The 24,195-nt window shown below is 43.0% G+C and overlaps 1 protein-coding gene across 2 annotated transcripts in view; it reads right to left on the bottom strand.

The window, feature by feature from the left end:
- Positions 1 to 24,195, bottom strand: part of LOC121280220 — a 365,957-nt gene that overhangs the window by 294,346 nt on the left and 47,416 nt on the right. For both annotated transcript variants that reach the window (XM_041191985.1, XM_041191994.1), the window contains exons 3-4: positions 13,801 to 13,889; positions 2,380 to 2,473 (exon numbers count right to left, since the gene is read on the bottom strand). In XM_041191985.1, the coding sequence (XP_041047919.1) occupies positions 2,380 to 2,473; positions 13,801 to 13,889 (183 nt within the window). The remainder of the gene's footprint in view (positions 1 to 2,379; positions 2,474 to 13,800; positions 13,890 to 24,195) is intronic.

Below are 24,195 nucleotides of genomic sequence, written 5' to 3' on the forward strand. Positions count from 1 at the left end.
AGTGTTTTTAAGGCAGGGTGAGATAGATTCTTGATTGACAAGGGAGTCAAAGGGTACAGAGGGTAGACAGGAAAGTGGAGTTGAGGCCACAATCAGATCGGCCATTAACTTATTGAATGGCAGATTAGACTCGAGGGCTGAATGGCCCACTTCTGCTCCTAGTTCGTATGTGTGCACTCAATACTGAACAGCAGGTGCAGATTTCAGAATATAAGGTCATATTTCTTTACATATGAGCCGTAAAGTGGATCGTCTGTTTAATTCTGTGCCTGACTTCTACTTTGATATTGGACAGACCAGCTACTAAAAATCATTTGCCTGGAACTTCTGCTGGAGCTTCCTCTAATTGTCCACTGTAAATTAGTGAAAAATGAGAGACAGTTCCAGAGAACCAGTACTAAATGATTGTTACTGCGTTTCTCTGAGATTTCTATGGTAGGAGAATGGGGAACAGCCACAGAAATTGAACTCAATTTTAATCGAAATAACCTTCAATACACTCTTAATTAATTTTGAATACTGCTTTAGAACTACTAAGTTCAGTGATCTGAATATTAATGTTAAATTGGAAACCTTGCTTGGAGATATGGGAAACATTACTGTTGATTTAATGGGACTCTTCTGAGGCTAGTGTTAAAATGCTAGAATGGTTAAATAAGTGGAAGAAAGTTCAAATAGTTTGAGAAATAAAACCCTTGTTTAGTCACTTGTTCAGATGAATAGTAACATTTTAAATGTCAGGAGTATTAGATATGGCCACTTTCCTGTCTAATTTACTGATATTCACCCAAGAAAATCACTCCAATTAATTGTAAAACAAAAACAGAATTACCTGGTAATTTCCAGGTAATTCTGTTTTTGTTTTGGATTTCCAGCATCTGCAGTTTTTGTTTTTATCCAATTAATTGTAATGTTGCAATATATTGAGTGGCATTAAGTATAGAAATGGATAAAATGTATAATGAAATAATTCTAAATACAGAACATGCTTGGAGCTTCAGTTTATCCAGTCAACCAATAAATCAACTAATGAATATCACTATATTTTTCAGCAGTGCTATTAGTTGTAATTTTGTATATGAGGTGGAAAAATACAGAGTGGAAGTCAAAAGAGTTATCCTATGGAATTGACCCTGGTAGTCACTGGATAAAGCTTGAATAAATTGTACTCGAGTACCAATAGATGACAGATTTTGTGTAGCCTAATGTATGCTTCAGCAATTCTGGCTGAATATTGCACTTGTATATGTGAGTACAAGGAAGGCAGTTCCAGGCAACTGCATTTTCTTTGCGTTCTACAGACACTAAAATGATTATGTGACATTTGTCACCAAAACTTCTGAATTAAATCAGAATATTGTATTGCAGCTGCAGCTACCCTGGTGCTAATGACAAAAGAATGGAACCTTATAATATCACTCCAGTTAAATTCTTGTGTAGGGAGTCTAGAATCTTCAAAAACAATTTGCTTTCAAGAATTGCCTTTAAATTCCAAGGTACTCCATAGAAACATAATTGGACAAAAATGGATGGCAAGCCAAAGAAGGAGATATTAAGGGTGACCAATCGCTTGGTCAAAGTTTTCAAGAGGGTATTTATAGACTTGCTACAAATAGTACAGTGTACATTGTTGAAAATGATGTTTAACATGACTGCTGCTTTCGTCTGCATTGAGCCCTAGTTAAGACTTTAATTTTGATTTGTGGAGGCACAAAGTTACTAATTAAAATGAAATGAAATGTACCTAATTACAAAAAGAAGAATACCAATAGGGCTTTAGCAAGGCAGGAATGATTAATGAAGTCCATCTCTTAAAAGAGATGGCATTTAATAAATTAACTAAAAGCTTCTATAAAGCAAGCCTTTGTTTTCACCACACTTGCCCTGCTTCCTCCCTACCCCACACCCCCAGCCTCCCCCTACAAAGCCGTGACTTTAGCCCCAAGTGTTGGGAACAATGTCCTTGTAATGCTATGTATCTGTCAATTAATTGTCACACGTTTCCATCATGTTTACCATCCACAAGTAGTCTGAAATGCACCTGTGACATTTAGCTGCTAAAATAGAGATGTACAATCTGGCCCATTCCTTAATGGTCACTGCACTTGTAGGTTCTCTTTGTAGACTGGTAGCTTAAATAGGCATAACCTGGGGTAAATAAGAGGCTAATTTTTCAGAGAAGTTTCTGTAGATTGGCAGCAACTTTCAAATCTTTAACACCTACCCTGAGGAGAGACCAAATTTTCAAGGGCACAAAATCCAGCAGGAAAAACTAACTTTTGTATACATTTGAAACTTTGTATTGGAATCTCTGAAATAAGAGAGGTCTTTGCTAGAAACAAATCTTTGATAGACTGACAAATAGGTATGTAGACATACCTGGATTTGCTTCAAGGATGCCAGGAATAACTGGACAACTCAAGGGAATGTCAGCATCTTCAGCGGTTTTGTGGAAGAGGTCGAAGGAATACTTCTGTAAAATGCAAAGTAACACACTCCTGTTACGAGCAATCATACCATTAGCTCATATTAATACAGAGAGGAATAAAACAAGGTCTTTGTCAACTATTTGTTCCTTTTCCCGAGGGTCCTGCCATTCTCTCAATGATATTAGAGTCATAGGGGTCTACAGCACAGAAAAAGGCCCTTTGGTCCATCGAGTCTGCACCGGTCAAACAAGTACGTAACTACTCTAATCCATTTTCCAGCACTAGGCCCATAGCCTTGTATGCCATGGCATCGCAAGTGCACATAAATATTTCCTAAGTGTCATGAGGGTTTCTGCCTCTATCACCCTTTCAGGCAGTGAGTTCCAGATTCCCACCACCCTCAGCATGAAAAAGTTCTTCCTCACATCCCCTCTAAACCTCCTGCCTATTACCGTAAACCTATGCCCCCTGGTTATTGATCCCTCCACCAAGGGGAATAGTTCCTTCCTGTCTACCCTATCTATACCTCTCATAATTTTATATACCTCAATCGTGTCCCCCCTCAATCTCCTCTGTTCCAGGGAAAGTAACCCCAGTCTATCCAATCTCTCCTATAACTAAAACTCTCCAGCCCAGGCAACATCCTGGTAAATCTCCTCTGCACTCTCACTAGTGCAATCACATCCTTCCTATAATGCAGATTCCAGAACTGCACGCAATACTCTAGCTGTGGCTTAACCAGCTTTATACAGTTCCAGCATAACCTCCCTGCTCTTTTATTCTATGCCTCAGCTAATAAAAGCAAGTATCCCACATGCCTTCTTAACCAACTTATCTATATGTCCCGCTGCCTTAAAAGACCAGTGGACAAGCACACCAAGGTCCCTCTGATCATCGGTAATTCCCAGGGTCCTACTATCCATCATATATTCCCATGCCTTGTTTGTCCTGCCCAAGTGCATCACCTCACACTTATCTGGTTTAAATTCCATTTGCCACTAATCAGCCTACCTGACCAGCCCATCTATATCCTCCTGTAATCTAAGGCTATCCTCCTCACTACTTACCACCCCACAAATTTTCATGTCATCTGCGAACTTACTGATCAACTCTCTTACATTCAAGTCTAAATCGTTTATATATACCATAAACAGCAAGGGACCCAACACCGATCCCTGTGGAACCCCACTGGACAGACATCCAGTCACAAAAACACCCCTCATCCATCACCCTCTGTTTCCTGCCACTCAGCCAATTCTGGATCCAATTTACCAAATTGCCTTGGATCCCATGGGCTCTTACCTTCATTCTCAGTCTTCCATGCGGGACATTATCAAAAGCCTTGCTGAAGTCCAAGTAGACTATGTCAAATGCATTGCCCTCATCTACACACCTGGTCACCTCTTCGAAAAATTCAATCAAATTGATCAGACCAATTAACAAAACCTATTAACAAAATTAACCTATTAACCCCTTAACAAAACCATGCTGCCTATCCTTGATTAATCACTGCCTCTCCAAGCGTAGATTAATTCTGTCCCTCAGAATTGCTTCCAATAGTTTCCCCACCACTGAGGTTAGACTGACTGGTCTGTAGTTCCCTAGTTTATCCCTTCCTCCCTTCTTGAATAACGGTACCACATTGGCTGTCCTCCAGTCCTCTGGCATCTCTCCTGTGGCCAGAGAGGTATTGAAAATTATTGCCAGCGCCCCTGCTATCTCCTCCCTTGCCTCACTCAACAGCCTGGGATACATTTCATCTGGGCCTGGACAGACCAGTTAGAACCTGCTCCCTTTCTATGCTAATTTCTTTAATTATATCACAGTCCTTTTGCCTGATTTCCATACCCATGTCATCCCTCTCACTTGTGCACACCAACACAAAGTATTCATTTAGAACCCTACCTATGTTTTCCGGCTCCACACACAAATTACCACTTTGGTCCTTAATGGGCCTGACTCTTTCCCTAGATATCCTCTTACTCTTAATGTACTTGTAAAATAACTTTTGGATTTTCCTTTATTTTACCTGCCATGGTTTTTTATGTCCCCTTTTTGCTCTCCTAATTTCCTTTTTAAGTCCCCCCCTACACATTCTGTACTCCTCTAGAGCTTCCGTTGTTTTGAGCACTCAGTATCTGCCATAAGCATCCCTTTTTCTCTTTATCCAATCCTGTATATCCCTCGACATCCAGGGTTCCCTGGATTTGTTGGTCCCACCCTTTGTCTTTACTGGAATATGTTGGCCCTTTACTCTCCCTATTTCCTTCTTGAATGAGTCCCACTGCTCTGACGCAGATTTACCTAAAAGTAGCTGCTCCCAGTCCAATCTGCCCAAATCATATCTGATCTTATTAAAATTGGCCTTCCCCCAATTTAGAACTCTGATTTCTGGCCCATCCTTGTCCTTTTCCATAGCAACCTTGAATCTAACGTAGCTATGATCACTATCTGCAAAATTCTCCCTGACTGATACTTTTACCACTTGTCTGGCTTCATTCCCTAACATTAAGTCCAGGACCTAGTAGGAACTTCTACGTACTGGCTTAAAAACCTCTCCAGGATGCATTTTAAGAATTCCACTCCCTCTAATCTATCACACTATGACTAACCCAGTTAAATGTTGGGGAAGTTGAAATCCCCCACTATTACTACCCTGTTATTTTTACGCTTCTCTGAAATGTGCCTACATCTCTGCTCTTCTATTTCTCTCTGACTGTTTGGGGGCCTATAGCACACTCCCAGCAATGTGATTGCTCCTTTTTTGTTTTTAAGTTCTACCCATATGGCTTCATTTAAGGAGTCTTCTAAGATGTTATCCCTCCTCACTGCTGTAATTGATTCCTTGATCAATATTGTGAAACCCCCTCCTCCTTTACTTCCTTCCCTGTCTCACCTGAAGACCCTATATCCTGGAATATTGAGCTGCCAACTCTGCTCCTCTCTCAACCATATCTCTGTGACAGCAATGACATCATACTTCCATGTGTTAATTTGTGCCTTCAACTCATCTATCTTATTCGTCAGACTCCTTGCATTAAAATAAATACCAACCAACCCTGCCAAGCTCCCTTGTGCCTTAACTGACCTATAATTTGCTCAGTGGCTCTCTCTTCTAATTTTGGCTGTGCATCTCCCCCCGCTGAACCTCCTCTCAGGATCCTATCCCCCTGCCAAGTTAGGTTAAACCTTCCCGAACTGCACTAGCAAACCTCCCCACAAGGATCCCATTCCATTGGTCCCATTCTGGTTCAGGTGCAACCCATCCACCTTGTATTGGTCCCACCGCCCCCAGAAACGGTCCCAATGTCCCAGAAATCTAAAGCCCTGCACCATCTCTCCAGCTACGCATTCATCTGGACTAGCCTCCTATTTCTATACTCATTAGCGTGTGGCACTGGAAGTAATCCAGAGATTTGAGATCCTGTTTTTTAATCTGTTTCCTAAATTCTACTTGCAGGACCTCGTCCCTCTTTTTCCCTGTCGTTGGTACCAATATTTACCACGATCTCTGTCTGTTTGCCCTCTCCCTTTAGAGTATTGCAGTGTTATGTCTGAATAAACACTAACATTGGTGTTCATAACTAACTGGTTAAATTTCCAGACCATCAAAAATACTCCTGTCAAAGCATAATTAAAGAAAATCAAGATGTGTAGTTGCTACAATGAGCTGCTTCCCACAAGGGAGGCATTTGGAGGACAGGTAACAGTTATCAAGCACCATACATATCAGGGAGGAGTTCAGGTCCCCCGTGGAAATTCAGGACCAAGATGTACCAGGTGTGTGCATTTGTATGTGTGCAGTGTACAGTATTATGTTTGGATGTATGGTGTATTTATGTGGATACAGTGAAAATTCATAAGCTTGTGTTATACAAACATAAACAAAAACAGAATTACCTGGAAAAACTCAGCAGGTCTGGCAGCATCAGCGGAGAAGAAAAGAGTTGACGTTTCGAGTCTTCATGACCCTTCGACAGAACTTGAATTCGAGTCCAAGAAAGAGTTGAAATATAAGCTGGTTTAAGGTGGGGGGGGGGTGGTGGTGCGGAGAGAGAGAGAGAAGTGGGGGGGGGTTGGTGTGGTTGCAGGGACAAACAAGCAGTGATAGAAGCAGATCATCAAAAGATGTCAACAACAATAGAACAAAAGAACACATAGGTGTTAAGGTTGGTGATATTATCTAAACGAATGTGCTAATTAAGAATGGATGGTAGGGCACTCAAGGTATAGCTCTAGTGGGGGTGGGGAGAGCATAAGAGATTTTAAAATATTTAAAAATAATGGAAATAGGTGGGAAAAGAAAAATCTATATAATTTATTGGAAAAAAAAGAAGGGGAAACAGAAAGGGGGTGGGGATGGGGGAGGGAGCTCAAGACCTAAATATTCAGTCCGGAAGGCTGTAAAGTGCCTAGTCGGAAGATGAGGTGTTGTTCCTCCAGTTTGCGTTGGGCTTCACTGGAACAATGCAGCAAGCCAAGGACAGACATGTGGGCAAGAGAGCAGGGAGGAGTGTTAAAATGGCAAGCGACAGGGAGGTTTGGGTCATTCTTGCGGACAGACCGCAGGTGTTCTGCAAAGCGGTCGCCCACTTTACGTTTGGTCTCTCCAATGTAGAGGAGACCACATTGGGAGCAACGAATGCAGTAGACTAAGTTGGGGGAAATGCAAGTGAAATGCTGCTTCACTTGAAAGGAGTGTTTGGGCCCTTGGACAGTGAGGAGAGAGGAAGTGAAGGGGCAGGTGTTGCATCTTTTGCGTGGGCATGGGGTGGTGCCATAGGAGGGGGTTGAGGAGTAGGGGGTGATGGAGGAGTGGACCAGGGTGTCCCGGAGGGAGCGATCCCTACGGAATGCCGATAGGGGTAGTGAAGGGAAGATGTGTTTGGTAGTGGCATCATGCTGGAGTTGGCGGAAATGGCGGAGGATGATCCTTTGAATGCGGAGGCTGGTGGGGTGATAAGTGAGGACAAGGGAGACCCTATCATGTTTCTGGGAGGGAGGAGAAGGTGTGAGGGTGGATGCGCGGGAGATGGGCCGGACACGGTTGAGGGCCCTGTCAACGACCGTGGGTGGAAAACCTCGGTTAAGGAAGAAGGAGGACATGTCAGAGGAACTGTTTTTGAAGGTAGCATCATCGGAACAGATGCGACGGAGGCGAAGGAACTGAGAGAATGGGATGTAGTCCTTACAGGAAGCGGGGTGTGAGGAGCTGTAGTCGAGGTAGCTGTGGGAGTCAGTGGGTTTGTAATGGATATTGGTGGACAGTCTATCACCAGAGATTGAGACAGAGAGGTCAAGGAAGGGAAGGGAAGTGTCAGAGATGGACCACGTGAAAATGATGGAGGGGTGGAGATTGGAAGCAAAATTAATAACTTTTTCCAAGTCCCGACAAGAGCATGAAGCAGCACCGAAGTAATCATCGATGTACCGGAGAAAGAGTTGTGGAAGGGGGCCGGAGTAGGACTGGAACAAGGAATGTTCCACATACCCCATAAAGAGACAGGCATAGCTGGGGCCCATGCGGGTACCCATAGCCACACCTTTTATTTGGAGGAAGTGAGAGAAGTTGAAGGAGAAATTGTTCAGCGTGAGAACAAGTTCAGCCAGACGGAGGAGAGTAGTGGTGGATGGGGATTGTACGGGCCTCTGTTCGAGGAAGAAGCTAAGGGCCCTCAGACCATCCTGGTGGGGGATGGAGGTGTAGAGGGATTGGACATCCATGGTGAAGAGGAAGCCATTGGGGCCAGGGAACTGGAAATTGTTGATGTGATGTAAGGTGTCAGAGGAATCACGGATGTAGGTGGGAAGGGACTGGACAAGGGGAGAGAGAAGGGAGTCAAGATAACGAGAAATGAGTTCTGTGGGGCAGGAGCAAGCTGAGACGATCGGTCTACCGGGCAGTTCTGTTTGTGGATTTTGGGTAGGAGATGGAAGCGGGCCGTCCAAGGTTGGGCGACTATCAGGTTGCAAGCTGTGGGAGGAAGATCCCCAGAGGAGATGAGGTCAGTGACAGTCCTGGAAACAACGGCTTGATGTTCAGTGGTGGGGTCATGGTCCAGGGAGAGGTAGAAGGAAGTGTCTGCGAGTTGACGCTCAGCCTCCGCGAGGTAGAGGTCAGTGCGCCAGACAACAACAGCACCACACTTGTCAGCGGGTTTGATGACAATGTCAGGATTGGACCTGAGAGAATGGAGTGCAGTAAGTTCAGAGAGAGACAGGTTAGAATGGGTGAGAGGAGCAGAGAAATTGAGACGACTAATGTCGCGCCGACAGTTCTCAATGAAAAGATCAAGAGAAAGTAAGAATCCAGAGGGAGGGGTCCAGGTGGAGGGAGAATATTGGAGATGGGTAAAAGGATCCGTTGAACTGGGAGAGGACTCCTGCCCAAAGAAGTGAGCCCAGAGACGAAGACGGCGGAAGAAGAGTTCAGCATCATGCCGAGCCCGAAATTCATTGAGGTGAGGGCGTAAGGGTATGAAACTAAGTCCTTTGCTGAGCACTGAACGCTCAGCATCGGAGAGGGGAAGGTCAGGGGGTATAGTGAATACACGGCTGGGGTTGGGATTGGAAGACGGGGTGGGGACGGAGGGACGGGCAGGGGTGGAGGGTCCTAGATGGGTGTTGGTGTCGATGAGTTGTTGGAGCTTGCGTTCCTTAGCACTTGAGAGAAAGAGAAAAAGTTTCTTGTTGAGGCGTTGGATGAGCCGAAGAATAAAATGAAACTGGGGGCACGCACAGCTTTGAAAAAGGGTACGGTGGTGCTGCTGGAGGGAGATGTCGAGTGTGTTCATATGGCTGCGCATGGCACTGAGTGTGGATTTCAGAATGTGACGGGAACAGCAGTCCGAGAAACATTTTATGTCCCGGAGATACCTGTAATCCTGGGTGGGTTCGAAACATGAGGGGTGGAACTTCAGTTGAAATCCACGTGGGGTAAGTCGGAGACGGAGACAGTCACTGAGAAAGGAGATATGGCTGTGAAAGCGGGTTTTAGTAAACACCTTGTCAAACACCAGGAGGGAAATGGAAAGCAATGAAGGTGAGCAAGGCAAAAGAGAGGTACGGAAATCTTGTCGCAGAAAAGAACAGAACTTCTTCAAGGAGGTAGGCTTTTCTTGAAGAGCAGTGGCAGTCAATTAAACACAGAGATTTATACAAACATAGACTGATAGAGCATAGAAAGTAGCCATTTGGCCCCTGGAGTCTGTGACAGCTCATTGAAGGAGTGAAGCAATTAGACCCATGCCCCTGCTTTTTCCCAACAGCCTTGTAAATATTTCCCCTTCAAGTACTTATCCAATTCTCTTTTTGAAAATTATTATTGAATCTACTCCCACTGCCATTTTAGGCAGTACATTCCAGACCAGAATAACTTGCTTCTTTAAAAAAAATCACTTTTTTTTGCCAATTACCTTAAATCAGAAGATCATAAGAAATAGGAGCAGGAGTAGGCCATTTGGCCTATTAAGCCTGCTCTGCCATTCAGTAAGATTGTGGATGATCTGTACAGAAACACCCAGGTTCCTCTGCTCCTGTAACCCCTTTAGAATCATACCCTATTTTAATGATATCTCTCTGTGTTCTTCCTACCAAAATGAATCATCTGCATTAAATTTCATCTGCCACTTGTCCGCCCATTCCACCAACCTGTCTATTATCTTTTGAAGTTTAGCACTACACAGTTCACAATACTTTCAAGTTTCATGTCAACCACAAATTTGAAATTGTGGCCTGTACACCAAAGTCTAAATCATTAATATTCATCAGGAAAAGCAGGAGTCCTAACCTTAGCCCACAGACCGATAGAGTAATGGAACCATAGAAAAGTTACAGTACAGAAAAAGGCTATTCAGCCCATCATGTTTGTGCCGGCTGAAAAAGAAAAAAGAAAAAACCTAGCTGCTCATTTTAATCCTGCCTTCCAGCACCTGGTCCGTAGCCTTGCAGATTATAGTGCTTCGGGTGCAGATCAGTTGAGGGTTTCTGCCTCAACCACCAAACCAGGCAGTGAATTCCAAACACCCACCACCCTCTGGGTGAAGAAGTTTTTTCTCATGTCCTGTCTAATCCTTCTACCAATCAACTTAAATCTGTGCCCCCAGTAATTGACCTCTCAGCTAGGGGAAACAGGGCATTCCTGTCTATTCCACTAAAAAACAACAATTCACCACTCTTCTATGTTTCCTGTCACTCAGCCAATTTCGTATCCATGTTACTTTTGAGCATAAACTTGGCTCACAAGGCTGTTGTATGACACTTTGTCAAATGCCTTTTGGAAGTCTGACACAAAAACAGAAAATGCTGGAAAAACTCAGCAGGTTTTTCGAGTCCGTATGACCCTTCTTAGAAAGGTCACATGGACACGAAGTGTCATCTCTGTTCCCTTCTCCACAGATGCTGCTGAGATTTTCCAGCATTTTCTGTTTTTGTTTCAGATTTCCCACATCCACAGTATTTTGCTTATAGCCTTTTGGAAGTCCTTGTACACCACATCAATGGCATTACTCTCATCAACCCTCTCTGTTATCTCATCAAAAACTCAAGCACGTTAGTTGCCCTTAAAAAATTTGTGCTGTCTTTCCTTAATTAATCCACTTTTGCCCAAATGACTATTAATTTTGTCCCAAATCATTGTTTCTAAAAGCTTCCACCACTAAGGTTAAACTTACCATGCTTATCCTTACACCCTTTTTTAAACAAGGGTGTAACATGTGCAATTCTCCAGTCACCTGGCACCACCCCTGTATCCAAGGAAGACTGGAAAATTATGGCCAGTGCCTCTGCAACTTTTCCCCTCACTTTGCACAGTACCCTTGGATGTATATCATCTGGCCTGGTGTCTTATCAACTTTACTGGCAGTTAACCTAATTAATAACTCCTCCTTATCAATTTTAAACCCATTAGGTAAGGTGTCTGAATTATCTTCTCTTTCACCATGACCTGAGCAGCATTGTCTACCTTGGTAAAGATAGATGCAAAGTATTAATTTAAAACCTCATCCATGCCCCGTCTCCATGTGTAAATCCCCTTTTTCGTCCCGAATTGGCCCCATTCCTCCTCCTACCGCCCTTTTACTATTTATATGCTTGTAGAAGACTTTTTGATTCTCTTTTATGTTAGTTGCCAGTCTCTTCTCATACTTTCTCTCTTTGTTTCTCTTAGTTGTCTTTTCAATTCTCCTCTGAACCTTCTATTGTATTATCCACTTGAAATCTGTCTTAAGCACACTTTTTCTGCTTCATTTTACTTTCATCACACAGGGAGCCTTAGATTTGTTTATTCTCCCTTTCCTTCCCGTGGAAATATCTCCTGACTGTACCTAAACTATCTCTTCATTGATCTGTTACTTGACCACATAATTGAGATTGACACATCAGTACTCGGGGGGGGGGGGTGCAGCACTGTTGGAGGTGCCGCCTTTCAGATAGGTAATTAAATCAAATTTACTCTCTCAGGGTGATACAATGAATCCCATGCACCATCTGATAAAGAACAGGGGAGCACTGTCTGGTGTCCTGGTCAATATTTATCTCTCAACCAACATCACTAAAACAGATTATCTGGTCACTTATCTCACCGGTTGTTTTTGTGCAAATTACCTGCCAGGTTTTCCAACATTATAACAGAGACCACACTTCAAAAGTATTGTGGGCATCCTTGGATCATGAAACATGTTATATAAATGCAATTGCTTTCTTTTACAGTGACTGAATTTCAGAGAATTATAACTTCAATGCCAGTCAAAACAAATTATATGTTTTTAGCATTTATTCCCTTCAATTTCCTCAAAGGATATGAACAGGTTTAGATAAGTCTGAACCTAAATCTGAATTGTCATTTTTTTTTGCTCCCTTTGTTTACTGAGGCCCACAATGCTGCTTAAAGGCATTGTGATCTCTGTAGTGAAATGTAACTGCAGTTAGCTGATTGGCCACTGTGTGGCACACGTGATCTAAACAGATCTGAGCAGGCAACTGAATTCGAACATTTTCTTCCTAAACTCACCCCACTTCAGAATTTGCCTTTGACTCTGAGCATTAAAGTATCTCATTATAACAGGCAAAGCAAATTATTTCTCCCATTTATATTTTTCCTTCACTTTTAACTACTCCAGCATGATTATCAGCATGCTGAAAGGGCAGCAAGGTGGGTAGGTACCCTGTTTCTGGCCCTTTGCCACCCCACTCATGATCCAAATGGGACATGTGAGCAAAGCAGCAACATGATCTGGGATGACTTGTTTATTTACATCCCATTTTTCCTTAAAGAGAATTCTGGTATCCCGATACACATCCTCGGGGATGTGGTTGGCAAACCCACAGTTTGCCATTGTGACAACAAGAATTGCAAATTAAAAGGGTAAATATTTAGGAAATTGCTCATTTAACAGGAACTGGCATAAGTCATTAGTTTGATCCCATGAATGGTTTCTCATGATACAAAGGCACCCATTCATACCTCACTATTGTTTAAAACTATGACAGTTTTCATAAAATAAATATTAAGAAGTGTAAAGGATCCCATTTTACATCCTATTTTATTATGTCATAAGGGAATATAAATATTCAGCCAGGTAGAATTTCTACCATTGATACTTTTTCTCAAGGGTTTCTGCTGATCTTTCAGCAAAGTTATGGGGGAATTACATTGTAATTGTAGTGTTAATATTGCAGAAATACAGCTATTCCTATAGACCACCACCAAGAATGAATTGGCCAAACAGACTACAGTAGTTTCAACTTCCCAGTCTGGGCTGAGATGGCTAATCTCACCCAGGCAGAGGCCTCCATGTCCTGGTGTAGGGAAGGGGATTTTCAGCCCTAGGTTGCTGCTCTTCTTCCAATCACTCCTCCGTGCCCTGCTTGCTGGAAACGAAGAACATAATTGGGTTCAGCTGTACTTCCCCTTGTGGTTGACCAGTCAGTGGATAGGTCAAAGCTCACCCATGAAACATAACTGCTTGGGCAAGGCTCCAGTGATGACCTTGTTCTATTTATGTTTTGTTTTTTGCCTGCATGGGCTGGTTAGCTCAGTTGGTAAGATGGCTAGTGTGTAGGGCAAATTAATACCAACAGCATGGGGTTCAATTCCTGTTCCAGCTGAGGCAGACTCAGGGCCTGCCTCCTCTCTACCTGTAGTGAAAAAAATCATGGCGGTTTGGTGAATAATCACCAAGGATGTGCCTTTAGGCAGAGAACTCAAAAAAGGAACATTCTCTCATACCTGCCATCATTCTTGCAAAGTAAGAATTGTCCAGTTAATTATATGACATAAGTACAATAATAATAACCATTGTGATTTGTGCTTTACTGAACAACACTCTTTCAATACAATAAAATTACTCATGTAAATAGTAAATATACTTACACGTCTCTTTCTGCGCAGGTAACAAACCAGCACGCTAATGAGAAATAAAATTAAAATAAGGAACAGGACCCAAGTTACTATGGCAAGTCCTAAAAAAACAAAAGAAAAACAAAGGGATTAAGGATAAATCAAGTACAAATGACACAAACTCAGCCTAATATTGAACACAATTCAGGACAAACTGGTATTAAACTAGCAATCTTCTCCAGAAAAACAAGTAAGATGGCTGATGTGGACAATGGTGCAGCAAGGGATATTCATCTGGGATGGGCAATATCGGAGCAGAGAATAAGGAGCTTTTTACCTCATTTATACCAGCAAATAGAAATCAGATTAGCAACATAATAAACTGAATGATATAGATGGCCCATGGCACAATAAACACTGCAACAACCAAGAGCGAAAATTGAAACAAATGTTTTAAAATGTCAGAGACAGGAGAAGTAGCATTAAAGAAATTGAAGGTTAGGAGAATAAGGAAAACAATTCCAGCATTTCTGGGATCATGGAAATGTCGTGTCATGAAATGCAATTGCTCCAAGTTCAGCTCTGTGGGTGGTCTTTTTTTGATTTTGTGATGATTTTTCTATCTTCAAAATAGGGATCCTGGTGGAAGCAAAGTACACGTTGCATTACTTCTTTCTAATGGTGTAAACAACACCCTTTATGCTCACCACACAGATGTTATTTCAAGATAATTCTAGACAGGATTGTACCGAACAAAAGTAAATCCTGTCCATACTTAACGTCCACACATTAGCAATTCACAGCAAGGATTGTTGGATAGCAGGCCCGGGTGTGAATCCTGGCTGATTTTTCTCAAACCCAGGAGTCAGTTATGGCACCTCCCACCACTGCCCCAGTTGATGCCAACTGACTCCAGCAGTGCCCTGGAGGATATTAGGGTATGTGGAGTGTACCCATTAAGCATTTTTGGATGCAACATTATACCCACGTTCTGACAAAATATGAGCATGGGTTTATTGAGCAAGGCGCATTTTGTTTTTACATTTTTAGAGTTTAAGGGAAGAATTTTCCCCCCATTAGGGGGGGAAGTGTGGAAGCGGGCATGGGTGGGCGAGCCTCTGATTGGGGGCGCGCCGTCATTTTACGTGGGTGGGCCAATTAAGGCAATTAAGAGCCAATTAAGCTGACTCGGCTGTGCCCCCACCGACCTGAAAATTGAAATGACGTGGGGTGATGTAGAGAGTTCCACCCAACGTCATCCCCCATCATTTTACGTGTCGGCGTATGGGCCCTGCCCCCTGCTTGCTAACCTAAAGACCCTGGCCTAAGAATATCCCGAGAACAAGATAACAAATTACCACAAGTCAAGGTAATATGGAGAGCCATGTTCTAATGAAGATCTAAGAGCTCTGCCACCATTACTGTAATCAGGTTATTTTCTATGCTATACCATTGTATTATGAATAGTTTATGTTAAGACCAAAGCCCAGGATATACTTCTAATTATCTAACTATCAGTTAATGGGTGGATTTTCAACTTACCATCTGGGTTTAAATCTAGCATTGGATTGGTCGCTTACATAGAAAATGAGATTTTCATTGACTCGAATGGAAAGGAAAATTGGGTGGCTCCGATAATGAGCAGTAAGGTTTTTAACCCTGCCAGATTGACCTGCAGTTTCTAAGAATAATAGATTAATCTGTCAGCATCACTGCCAGAAATCCAGGACATTTAGATATTGGCAGTTCACTGTTCACAGGTTGCTCTTGTGGAGTCTCTGGTTGTTGTCATGGAGATAACTGAACCTGGGCATTCTCCCAGAATTCCCCACCCACCCTGTTCCCCGAACATGGTGACTTGAGAGGTTAAAGGGTGAAAGTGGCATTCTGTAGCGTGTTCCTCAGGGACTGACCATCATCTGTTGGACTACAGCACATGGGGATGGAGCACCACAAATGAAATCTTTCCCACTGGAAGCAATTTACAATAAATAAAAATTGTACCAAGGTAATTTAACAGCACTGTTTTAGAAATACACTATTCGTGATAACTTTTGAAATGATTTGAACTTATTCTTTTTATAGACTGGCTCCTCAAACTTCTCAACCTGGCTTTCTCTACCCAGCTTTGAAATCTTTCTCTTCAACCATGCCTGGGGTCTTTCTTTTGACCTCAGCTACTTGGGCGGATTTGCTTAATTATCAATGCAACATGTTAATGTTCTTAAGGCCTATTTTGCTGCACATTTGTGGTCATGCTTTGGGGAGGATGTGGGATGTGGGGTTGTGCAGGAGCCCTGAATGTTCTTGGTGCTCATGTCCCCAAGAATTCATAGCCCTGCTCTGAACTCCTAGAGCCTGAGTCTCTGTTTCACTTGGCTGCTCTGTTACTTCCCAAGGAAAATATTTTTATACATAAATATATTCATTATAAGACCAGTTAAAGAAGATCTTTATTTTATCTCGAGTTCTTTGAGGATATAAGAAGCAGAATTGATAAAGCCGGTAGATGTAGTGCATTTGGATTTCCAGAAGGCATTCGATAAGGTGCCACATAAAAGGTTATTGCACAAGGTAGGAGCTCACAGTATTTGGGGTAATGTATCAGAATGGATTGAGGATTGGTTAACACACAGAAGACAGAGGGTCGGGATTAATGGGTCTTTTTCAGTTTGGAAAGACGTAACTAGTGGAGTGCCACAAGGATCAGTCCTAGGGTCTCAATTATTTACTATCTATATTAAAGACTTGGAAGAGGGAGCAAAATGTTATGTATCCAAATTTGCTGATGATACAAAAATAGGTAGATGGGCATGTTGTGATGAGGACATATGGAATCTGTAAAGCAGATATAGACAGGTTGATTGAGTGAGTGAGCAAAATGGAGTTTAATGTAGGAAAGTGTGAGGTCATGCACTTTGGTAGGACAAATCAAAAGGCAGACGATTATTTAAATGAAGAGAGAGACTCCAAAAAAGTGCAGCACAGAGGGATCTGGGTGTTCTTGTGCATGAAACACAAAAGGTTAGCATGCAGGTGCAGCAAATAATTAAGAAGGCAAATGGAATTTTGGCCTGTATTGTTAGGGGAATGGAGCTTAAAAATAGGGAAGTCTTGTTACAACTGTACAGGGTGTTGGTGAGGCCACACCTGGAGTAGTGTGTACAGTTTTTGTCTCCGTATTTAAGAAACGATATACTGGCATTGGAGACAGTTTAAAGAGATTCCAGGAATCAAGGAGTTGACTTATCAAGAACGGCTAAACAGGCTAGGCTTTTATTCATTAGAGTTTAGAAGAATGAGGGGTGATCTTATTGAAACATACAAGACTCTGAGGGGGCTTGACAGGATAGATATTGAGATGATTGGTGGGGGAATCTCGAATTAGGGAACATAGTTACAGAATAAGGGGACACTCATTTAAAACTGAGATGTGAAGGAATTCCTGCTCTCAGAGGGCAGTGAATGTCTGGAATTCTCTACCCCAGAGATTTGTGGAGGCTAGATCACAAAATATTTAAAGAAGAGGTAGATAGATTTTTGAAATATCGGGGATTTGGGGGTTATGAGGAGCTGGCATGAAAGAGGAGTTGAAGCCTGGAGCAGATCAGCCATGATCTTATTGAATGCCGGGACAGGCTTTAGGGGCCAAATGGCCTACTCCTCTTTCTTATGTTCTTATGATCTTATTGAATTTTGGAGTGGGCCCTAGGGCCCAAATGACCAACTGATACTCCTATTTCTTATATCTTAAGGTTCAGTTGAGGTTAACCTCTTGATAGTGGGAGTTCAATTTGAAGAACGTCTTGCAGGCTCCTTCCACCCTCCCACAACCAGGCACACACTTCAAATTGTGGTAGTCTCTTCAGCTGCTGAAAGCAGTAAGAAGCTTAATTAAGCACAGGTTTAAAAAAGGAAACCACCAACAAAGATACTCAGCTACAGGGACCAAATATCACCTGATCAAGTATCATGTAGTGAGGTGTCATTTGATCAAGCCTCCAGGAAAATCAGAGGTGGGAGCCCTACCGGCAGCCAACCTGCAATGTCAGCAAGCTGAAAATCCGTACCAACATGTTTGCAAAGCATTCCCTTGGCCACCATTTTAATAAAGGTGTTTGTCCATTTAAAATAGGTGAGTTAATTCCTGTGTTAAAGTAGGAGAGAGAGGAATGTTGTTTAAAAACACTAAACATTTACTCACTACGCTCTAATAATCCAGATGAATGTGAATACAAAACGTATCATGGCAGTTTGAGAATTTTAATTACAGCCAAATGTTTTTAACTCACTATTTTAATGTAGGAAACTGAAGAACAAGCATTCGTTGCAAGATACAAACCAGGAGCTCACTTCCATTTGGCTTTCACTTACCATTAATAAAAGGGGTGCATACATTTTGCCTAGCCTTTCCAATGACTGAGGTTGATTATCTCTTCAGGTTTCATTCCTATCCAACTAGCAGACCATGAGTGCCATCTGCTGGTGAAGTGCAGGTTACCTGAAGTACGGCTTTGGTTTTATGTCCAAACTTTTTCACTCTCCAGAAAAAAATACTGAACGTAAAATTCACAAAATAAATTATCAACACAGTCGCATAGGATTCAATATACTGCACTATCAAAGTTCTCAAGCATCAGCAGAGGTGGAAGCCATTCAGACAGTTGTACTTGTGTTGACTCCTTGGTAAACATCCAATTAACTCCAGTGTCCTGCTCTTTTCCCATAAACCTGTACACTTCAAGCATCTGAATGTTGAATCTGCTTCCCCAACCTTTTCAGGGATTTATTTCTAGATCACAACAACTCACTGTGTAAAAAAAAAAATCCTCGTCACCTCTGGTTCCTTTATCAATCACCTTAAGTCTCTGGTTACAGATTCTTATGTCACTGAAAACATTTCCTTATTTACTCCATCAAAACCCTTTATGATTTGGAATACCTCTATCAAATCTCCTCTTAATCTTCTCTGTCCAAAGAGAACAGCCCCAGTTCCCCTAGTTTCTCCACATAACTGAAGACCCTCATCCCTGATACCATTCCAGTAAATCTCTTCCATCTCTTCTCCAAAGATATCTTTCCTAAAGTGTGATGCCAGAATTAAAAACAATTCTGCACAGCTCAGGCCTAGCCAGTATTTTATAACGATTTAGAATAACTTTCTTGCTTTTGTACCTTATACCCAAGGATCCCAAGTTTTTTCAACTTATCCTGCTACCTTTCAAGATCTTATGGTACACCCCAGGTCTCTCTGTTCCAGCATTCCTTTTAAAATTGTACCATTTTGTCTCAACTCATTCTTCCTACCAAACACCTATGCAGAGGGAAGGAAATACTGTAAACTAAACACAGACAGCTGTCACTTCTGTATGTGATAAAGAACAACACATTTTGTGGGACTTTCCATTGTTACTGGGTGACGCCCAATTCTTAATACTAATTTGAAAGAGTGGTGATGACAGCAACAAGAGCATTTCTTCAGCAGGGCAGAACTGTAATCAATTGTGTTCAGTATTTGGAAAGGGAGCGTGGGGTTAATTTTATTTTTCTGGGCGAAGAGACACAAATACAAATCACAGAACATTTAAAATACAGGCTTGCCCTTTCAGCAGTGCAATGCAGCCTAGCCTATCACAATACGTCCTTTGACCACGAAGGCCTTGAAGAGTGAGAACCCCTGACTTTTTGAAGGAAATTGTTTTCTTTCTTGTCTCACTGGTGACCGGGAAAGGAAAATGGTGACTGTTTCCCACCTACTGGCCTTCAATAGTGGAAAACAACACTGGGTGCATTATATTGAATTAAATAGAATTATATAAAAATTCTTGCATTTATATAGTGCTTTTCACAACCACTCAATATCCTCAATGCACTTTACAGCCAATAAAGTGTTTTTGATGAATTTTGTAGAACTACACAGGATTTACAGCACAAAAGCATGCTATTCTGCCCAGCTGGTCTATGCTGACCATCTCCCACCCTATTTCACCTAACCCCATATATCTGATAGTCACAAGACCTATCTTTGATAAATCATATGGGAAGAACAGTACCTAATAACACTCAAGGAACTCGACACCATCAAGGACAAAGCAATCTGCTTAATTGGCACCACATCCACCATCTTAAACTTTCATTTCGTCCACCACCGGTGCAAAGTAACAGTATATGTATCATATACAAGATGTCCTGCAGCAAATAGTCAAGCCTACTTCAACAGCTGCTTCCAAACCCATAACCTCTACCACCTAGAAGGACAAAGGCAGCAGATGCATGGGAACACCCCCACCTGCAAGTTCCCCTCTGAGCCACACACCATCCTGACTTGGAACTATATCACCGTTCCTTCACTGTCGCTAGGTCAAAAGCCTGGAACTCACTTCCTAACTTACACTGCATGGGCTGCAGCCGCTCAAGAAGGCAATTTCCCAAGTGCAATTAGGATGGGAAACAAATGCTGGCCTAGCCAGTGATATTCATGTCCCTTGAAAAGAAATCAGCAGGACCTGGCCCCTTTTCCTTCAAAGCTGCTCCTACTGGAGTAAAGAAAGTGAGCCCAGCTGTTAGTGGAAACTCTCATGAGGTTCTACCTATTGCATTTGATACCCAGATTACTCCCATGAGCAGTAGCATTCAGATAGGCTTGGAGCTAAGGGAAGACAAAGGGCTCTGAATGCTAGTGAAAAGGTGAAGCAAGCCAACAAATGGATAGTGACAAGCAAAGTGGCAGCAGCTTAGAGTGCTGCTTGGGCTGAAGAGAATTTTGGAATAGCACTTTGAGGAGGTAGAAAACTGCCAGCTGCAGTGTTCAATAGCGAGTCTGTTTTGCCCCTTCAATGGACAACACCAGCAAGTAGATTGAACATCCACTCAACGCTCAATGTCTGACAAGACTGAAGAAATAATCTTCTGGAGTGTGTTAGGTGCTGAATTTAGTTCATAAGGCCAAAAAGATGGAGCTTTCTGTTGTTCTGTTTGATTATGTGAATTTGTTTATTATTGATGCTCACTGTGCTTGATTAGTTAAGCCTGGGTGAATAGTAAACAAATTGTAGAGGTCGTTGGGAGCAAGAGCTGTAACAATGGGACAGAAAGTACTGTGATAAGCTGGTATGTCATCTCTGCATAGCTCTGAGATATAAAATATACAGTGCCAGTGTTAACTGCAAGGATATGGGATAGAAGAATTCCAACATTAACTGAAAGGGAGTAGGAAGATTATCCATTGAATTAGTAGGAGTGAGTATAAAGTAGCATTTTCAAATGTGGGGAAGAGGAAATGTTGGCGTCTATTTTATTTCTATTTATTTTTAATACACTACATTTATTGCCCATCCTTAATTCCTATTGAGATGATGATAAGAGCAGTTAAGAGTCAATCACATTCCTGTGGGTCTGGAGTTAGTATATGTTAAATTGTATAAGGACAGCAGTTTTCCTTTCCTAAGAACATTAGTGAATGAGATGGATTTTATCATAATCCAATAGCTTCAAGGTCACCATTACTGACACTAGTTTTATTCCAGATTTATTCAATTAACTGAGTTTAAATCACAAACTGCAATGATTTGAACTCATGAGGCTGGAATTTCCGGAAAGGCCCGAGGTCCCACCACCAGAACCGGAAGTGGGAGCCATTGTTGCATGGGCATGGGGTGCCAAGTTTGCAAATACATCACCGTAGCCAATGAACTGCTGGGAGGCACAGGAGCCATCCATCCAAGAGGACACTTGGAAAGGGATAATGCCACTGGAAGCATTAGCAGCATATAAAAAGGACTGCCAGCATGCTGTCAAATGGGATCATCCGCACAGGCAGCACAGGTGCATCCAGAAGAACAACGCATTAATTGGAGTGGCTGAAGGATGATCCAGGGTGACCCCATGATTTATTTCACCTTCCTGCAGGTTCTCCTCCAGGTTGCTTGGGCAAGGAGATCCTCTTCCACTGGGATGGGGGGAGGAGAATGGCCCAGCAGATGAAGTAAGCCTGGATAGAGGTTACAGAGGAGGTCAGCAGCCATGGGGCTGTCCCTCAAACCTGGCTTCAGTGCCACGAGAGGGTTACTGTCCTCATGTGACCTGCCAAGGCGAGTGCACCACACATTGCTTATACGTCAACCTTTCATGTGACAATATGTGAGGGTGAGATTGATGGAAAAGGCATGCCCAACCAGTCATTGGCAATGGCCAGCCAGCAGCATTGTCTGTCAGGAATGACTCCTTCATTGACACTACTGAGTGGCCATATGCAGGAGGCATTCTTATGGCACCATCATGCACATTCAGGATGTCACTAGCACAGGCATCATAAGTGCCTTTGGAGATGATTAACAATGGACATTTATGTGCTTACAGGAGAAGATACTGCATAATACAAAGGAGAGGACCAACACGGTCAGTGGCATCCTTTGCTTAACAATACTGATGCTGATGCAAGAATAGCTGGGAGGCCTGAAGGCAGGTTGGCCTATTGCTGATGGTAAGGTGGGAGTGGAGCCCCAAAAGAGTGAGAGGCATAATGAATGGGAGCAAGAGAATCTCTGGCAAACATAAGACAGCGTGTTCATGTGTTTACTACTGGTCATATGGAGTGCCACACTAGGAGTTCTGTAAAGAATGTGATGGAATGTGCATTAACCTCTAATCACTCTTCTCTCTCACTCAGGTCAAAGACAAGAGTAGCCAGCCGCCTTCCACCTCTGAAGAGGAGGAGGAGATCTCAGAGTGTACACTGTCACATTATTCCCCCACATCCTGCACCAAGGCAGCTATATACATGGCTTTGGGTTCACTACATGATGAGCACATCACAGATGTGCCCGGGCAGCTGTTGGAGGATGTGACGGTCGAAGCCACTGACAGTTGGAGGATTGTGGGCGGCCAGAGTTAAGCTGAGCGTCAGACCAAGACATGCTTCTGGAGTCTTCAACAAGGGGACAGATGCTGGAGCTGCAGCATGTGATGTGGGAACATCTGGCAGAGCTGCTAGAGGTTATATACATCAATGAGGGAACAATGGAAGAATCTATTCAAGCCTTGGGTGCAGCCATGTCGCTGGTGCAGGGACGCTTGTCTTCCTCCATTGAGAGAGACTGGCGACTCTGTTGGCAAGCCATATCCAGCAGATCACGCAGTTGATGTCAGAGATGTGCACAGACCTGTTATGCCATTGCCACCTCCGTAAGCTCTAGGGAACAATGGCTGGGTGAGAGGGGGCAAGGCGCCTGGACTTCCTGCCAGGTCTTCAGACTCCTTAGGTGAGCCTGAAAGAACAAGTATGCCTTGCAGGGAAGGAGGAGCAGCTCTCTGGGGCTCCTCTCAGGGCACTACTGGCATGAGCAATAGGTCTTCATCCCATCTGTTAGTGGCACCAGTGCTTCATGCAGTCGCAATGAGAGGAGGCTCCTGCGCCTGTGCAGGCATCCCTCAGCATACCAGGCCCCTCAACAAGATTCAGGCAGCCAGAGGACGATCACCAGGGTCATCAAAAACCACAGAGCACAAAAGTCAGCAGCCTGTCTCCATCACATAGGAGGACCCCTAACCTTTTTAAAAAGAGCTGTATTTGGGGTTCATGTGTTTATTATTTGTTAATGCATCCAGCTTTGTAACAATTGTATTATTAAATAAATGTGGAATGATGCAAGCCAAGAGGAACCCTTTAATTTTTTGCAGGCCTTTAAGAGTACCTTGGCTTGCTCAAAGGGTATAAAGGAAAGGACCACAGCACATGAGGTTGATACCTTCCCCATGCTGCTGCCTAATGGATTAATGGGTGCAGGTAAATTATTAGAATGTTCAACAGCAACAGGGGCTGGAGAAGGCTGCAACGTTTTGGGTTGCATGGATCTGTCAGTAGGGATCATATGAGCCATGTCTGTATTAGCGACTCACAAGCCTCCCTTGTGTGTATCTCAGTGTGCTTTGCCTGTGATTCTCCAATACGTAGTGGCTGGTCAGCATTTTCCACCATATTCTCATCATTGGAGAAGGCATTGCATTCCACCATGTCCTCATTGTTCAAAGCCTCTCTCCTCTGTAGCGCCAGGTTGTGCAGAGCATAGCACACCACCACGATACATGAGACCCTTGCCAAGATATTTGAAAGTCTACATCAGATCTATCCAGGCATCTGAATCACATTTTCAGAAGCCCTATGGTCTGTTCAGTATTGGCCTGAGTTGTCCCATGGCAGGTGTCCCTCTCCTCTGCATCAGTGCTTGGGTGCCATGCAGGTGTCATTAGCCATGTCTTCAGTGGCTATCACCCAGTATCCATCCCTGACGGTACTCATGGGAGCCTGAAAAGCTCTGGCTACTGAGATTGCTTCCCGGGAAAGACCTGAAGGATCTGTTTGTGATAGGCACAGACCAGTTGTACATTGAACAAGTGAAAGCCCTTCCTGTTGATGAAGGCCGCTGCCGG

The sequence above is a fragment of the Carcharodon carcharias genome, chromosome 1, assembly GCF_017639515.1.
Source record: "Carcharodon carcharias isolate sCarCar2 chromosome 1, sCarCar2.pri, whole genome shotgun sequence".
Lineage (NCBI taxonomy): Eukaryota > Metazoa > Chordata > Chondrichthyes > Lamniformes > Lamnidae > Carcharodon > Carcharodon carcharias.